Raw genomic sequence first — 5000 nt, forward strand, 5'->3', positions numbered from 1 at the left:
TTTATTAAAAAAAATCATTCATGACATCAAATTTAGGAATGCGTGTCTTCAAAAATATACTTGCTAAAAAACAATATGTAGATTTCTATCGAATTGCATAATTTCAGTGGTTCGAAATGGAAATTAAAATGACAAAATAATCAATTAATTGAGCCAGAAACATAAAATATCTTGAAGAGAGATAGAAGGAGGGAAAAAGGTTTATTATGTACTAAATACATCCAATTTGTCCCCCGCCCCTTTCTGTCATATAATTAAGCTGAATAATCCCTGAAATTATGCATTTTTTGGGAGTGGTTTTTTACCATAAACTTAAATACATTAGCCCCCCTTAAAGCAAATGGTTTTAAGAAAGATTGAATTAAAACTAACAAAAAGTAAAACAAAAAAATTAAGAAGCTTACATCCCATTCACTGCTTCAGATGATAAAGTGAATTTCCTTTCCACAAAATTATTAAATTCCTTCTCCACCTTGTTTACTGCTTGCAGATGGTACACTCACAACGGCCCCGAGCCAATTCCGGTAACGTCTGGTCCGCGCATACGGTTGCTGGGACCGGTGCTGGCCATTGAAGCCGTCACCGGGGAAGATGGTGGCGTGTACAAATGCTCCGCGGCGAACGCTGGCGGTGAGGCGAGTGCCGACCTGCGGCTGACCGTCTCGACGCCGATCCACGTCGAAATCTCACCGAACGTCCTCAGCGTCCACATGGGCGGTACGGCCGAGTTCCGCTGTCTCGTCACCTCCAACGGCATGTCGGCAGGGCCTCAGCACATCACCTGGTTCAAAGATGGCCGCCAACTACCGAGTTCCGGCCGGGTCGGCGATACGCTGCAGGTGACGGGTGTAACGCGCGAGGACAAGGGCATGTACCAGTGTGTGGTGCGACGACAGGAAGGTGATTCCTTTCAGGCATCGGCCGAGCTGCAACTGGGAGGTAAGCTTACGGGCATCAAATTCGCTCACCGGTGCCACGGCACAAAACGATGACCCAAATCAGTTCGCTTACCACACGGTAGGCGCCTTTGGTTATTAGAAAGATAATGAGATTTTAATCCCGAATGCCTCGAAGCCATCAGAGGGGGGCAGATATTTTCGACGAATTTTGTGGGATAAAACATCCCAAAAGCTACCTCGCGGTTCAACTGGCTCTATGTGTGTAAATAAAAGTTAGAATTTAGCTCAGCAACATTCAGAAACGAATAGCGAGACAACTTCCCGGAAAAGACCATCAACGTTTATTTAGCTTTTTCCCTAAATGAACGACGAGTGCTGGTTCCATTCGTCGTGGTCCAACATACACTCCCGGTTCACGGTTTAGCAAATGTTTAGCAACTTCCACCACCAACACGCGGCGGCCCCACACCATGACGCCGCTACGCCGCAGATTATTTATTTTCCTAATGACAGTAATTTTTCGGTCAAACCGAGAAAGGGATTTATCAACACCTTCTCAGCACCAACGGTGGTGGGGTTTTATTTGTTTATTCTTCGGTAGCTAAGCCGAGCGATGGCGAGGCAAACGAGGAGAGACAGCGAGACAGAGAAGGTCTGCTCCTTTTTGGCCAGCAGACCGTAATTACTTGACCGCAAATGATTTTCCTTTTTTTTTTTGGTTCCTCTCACCAAGCACCGACGAACGGAGAACGGTCGCTCTGGGGGATTGGAATGGCAGAAATGATGGAAAACATTAACGAAAAAGCAACTTATTTATGATAATTATTATCCTGGCCAGTTCCCGCGGGGCACACCATCATTAACGGGATTTCTCGGATTTTTTCTCTCGGTTTTCTTTTCGTCCCCTCAATTCCCTGTCCATCGCCAACTAGATGCACCACCGTCGCTGGTGTACAGCTTCATCGAGCAAACGCTACAGCCCGGACCAGCCGTTTCGCTCAAGTGCTCCGCCCAGGGAAATCCAACGCCACAGATATCCTGGTCACTAGATGGATTTCCATTGCCCACGAATGGCAGGTGAGTACCGAATCAATCGAATTCAAAATCTGAAAGCCAACCTTTTGTTGCTTCATTTCTCTTTTCACTTCTTCAACGCAAACTATCACCAACTGGTCTGTATCAATATTGAGCAAACTTTACCACTAGAAAGCTCAGATCCGTTGCTAGTAGTATTAGCAAACAAAAAAAAAGTAGATTTAAAAGCGAGACAGCTGGTCACTAAGGCCGACTAAAAGCCCACCACTGGAAACCATCGCTACTGAGCATCGAGATGGTTGAGATGTTTGATTTGGCCACTTAAAACATATTTCCATTTCCCCCTGCCTCTGGCACTAGCACTAGCGTCGGCTGTCGGCTATCCGCCAACGGCCAAAAGGGAGTTTTCTCATTTCGCATCATCCGCTCGCACGGTAAGGTATTTGAATAATCTCGTTTATCTTCATGTTTGCTGTGCCAGACATTGACGGGTCGTTGGAAGTGGAGTGGAGTGGTCGTGGTGCGTCCCGGCCAGTGCGAAGCATGTCATTTACCAACCCCCGAGCGAGAGAAAGCGAAAGGCAGGAGGAATGAGATGGGTCTTTACTTCATCTCCATCTTTTTCCGCCTTTTCCTTCTCTAATTTCCTTCCTGGCGTTGCCAGCATCCGACAAGCGTCATTCAACGTTCGCTCGCTCACTCGCTCATCGTTCCGACTAACGGGTGCGTTCGCGGAAGCTGCTCCCCGGTGGTTCAAGGTCCCATGCCAATGCGGCTTTGCCCTGACTGACTGACAAGGGAGCCATATCTGACTTCCGGTTCCGGATACGCATGCTCGATAGCGGACAGTTTGGTCGCTGGAGGCGGCAGTGAAGGGCATTCCACTTTTTACGAAGCCATTGACGCGATTAATCTAATGAAACGGTTCCCTTTGATAGTCGTCAGGCCTGTGGACCCGAGGTTTTTTATGGTCCTTCGTGCAGTAGTAACTACCTTCAACTGAAGCGAACGGAGCGGCACGTAAAAGATAGTAAAGCGATGCATAAAAAAAAGGAATCATACGGGAATGAGACTTTCAAAGTAATTCATCATAATCCGTCGCATCCACTGCCCTGTGAAGCGTTATCGAGCACCTCTCAGTATGTGCAAAACGGGAACTCATGCATACCTAGTTCACACAAGCGAGGACAGAGAGAGAGAGAGAACTGAATCACCGCCGCTCCATCATTCCTTGTTTCAAATCCCTCCCACATTGCACGCCACTACCCGGTGGTGAATGGATTGTGAATCGAACAAAAATTTATTACTCGGTATGGAAATCAATCTTCGCTTCCGGGTTCAATCGATCCGTTGATCCGTGACCAAACAACACAGACACGGAATGGTGCAGGAAGAGAAATGGTCCGGTGCTCTGTGCTCATTCTCTCTATCTCTCTGCTTGCATTAACTTGACCAGTGCTTCCTTTAGGGCCCTGGCCTGGTCCAGCACCGGCATCACGGTGAACTCTATTGTGATTAATTAGTTTCTGTTCAAACAGTGGTGAACCACCAACCTCGGCTCGCTGGCCTCCCTCTAGGGCGCTGCCCTGTGTTTGCTGTTTATTGAAGTTTGCTTGCTGTCAGATCCGATGTAAGGAGCGCGAAAGAAGCACGAGGAGAAGCGCGGCTGAATCTTAAATTAATGACTTTCCCATGGTGCTTCCCAGTGCACGAGTCCGTGTACGTGACCACACTAGGCACCATGCCGTGCCCCGTACTCACTTCGCTTTTGATCGATAACACAACGGTTTGAGTTGACGGTTTTGAAAGTTTTGCTCGCGTGTCATGCCATAGTCCAGGAGCTGGAGTGGTACGTGTCAGGGTGGAAAACAAATTTTTAAAGCTTACCTGGCTGGCTTCAAAAAAGTCTTCCACCATTCCACCCATCATCCCTTCCGGACCGACCCAAGGGGCCAAGAGTCCCTTTTAAGTACCATTTGATCGAATGATTGATTGATGGGTTCCCCGTCCACCGGTGCCCTCGCCCATCTAATCTAATCTGGCGTGAGCTAATGAACCAGAAACGACCAATTGGGACACCGGTCAAACTTCACGTTTTAATAAACGAGAGGTAAATTAGTGCAGAACAGCGGACATCAAAGCGTTAGGTTAATGCGATGGAACATACTATAACGGAACCTTTAACGGCAAGCACCTTCAGGGTATAAATTTGTAAAATATTTTCAGAAATGTTCATCTCTTTGCGTCACCATGTTTGTTGCGCAAATGTTTGGTCTCCGACCCATCCGTAACCGTTCCTGGGTCGGTAATCCGTGTACGGAACGCACCATTTACGTTCGGAACGAGTGACAATTTACCGTGGGCGAATTTTAATCACATAATCGTTAAAATCTAAACCCCCCGGTGAATTCAATTTGTTACGCCACCACACTTTTGGCCATCGAATCTGGTGAGAATTTAGAGGGAACGGGAGGGAGAAAGGTGGGTCTGACCCACCTCGAGTTGGGTGTCCCGGTAGACCCGCAATACTCCAAATACGCAGCTACGCCCCGCTGTGCCGTTTGGAAAACGTAAAATGAAATGTTACGGAATATTTCAGCAAGATAATTAAATTACCACCGGGAGGTGCGAGGCCGGAACCGCCGGTGACCGCGCTGTTACGGGGAGGGCAGTTTGGCGAAGAAAAACTGGATTCACACCTTCGAACTCGCCGTGGCCGGATGTAATGCGGCCGGGGGTTTTATCTGTTGATAGAAGTGGAAGTGGAGGAAGAAGACAAATTTAACATTTTTACGTTTATTTTGGTTTGGAAAAAAACTGGGGGAAAACAAATCCAGAGCGCGCGAAAAATCTTCTTGGAGGTTTTTTTTCTATATGGAAAGGAGTAAGGGACGGTTGATTTTTTTAGAAACAGAAGCAAAGATTTCATTCTTTCAATCAGCATTCCTCTCGTAGCGTGGTACTTGTGTGATTTTTTTCTGTATTTATGTGAAAAAAAAAATTTATGAAATATTCTGTATTTGCTGTGCTGAAAGTAAAGCGATTAAAAAATCTTCGTTATTTATT

At 46.8% G+C, this 5000-nt stretch overlaps 1 protein-coding gene across 9 annotated transcripts in view; it reads left to right on the forward strand.

The window, feature by feature from the left end:
* The window catches only part of LOC126574157 (Down syndrome cell adhesion molecule-like protein Dscam2), a 99076-nt gene that overhangs the window by 64594 nt on the left and 29482 nt on the right, over positions 1-5000 (forward strand). For all 9 annotated transcript variants that reach the window (XM_050234179.1, XM_050234178.1, XM_050234181.1 and 6 more), the window contains 2 exons: positions 491-939; positions 1832-1976. In XM_050234179.1, the coding sequence (XP_050090136.1) occupies positions 491-939; positions 1832-1976 (594 nt within the window). The remainder of the gene's footprint in view (positions 1-490; positions 940-1831; positions 1977-5000) is intronic.

This window comes from Anopheles aquasalis, chromosome 3 (genome assembly GCF_943734665.1).
Source record: "Anopheles aquasalis chromosome 3, idAnoAquaMG_Q_19, whole genome shotgun sequence".
In the NCBI taxonomy this organism is placed as follows: Eukaryota; Metazoa; Arthropoda; class Insecta; order Diptera; family Culicidae; genus Anopheles; species Anopheles aquasalis.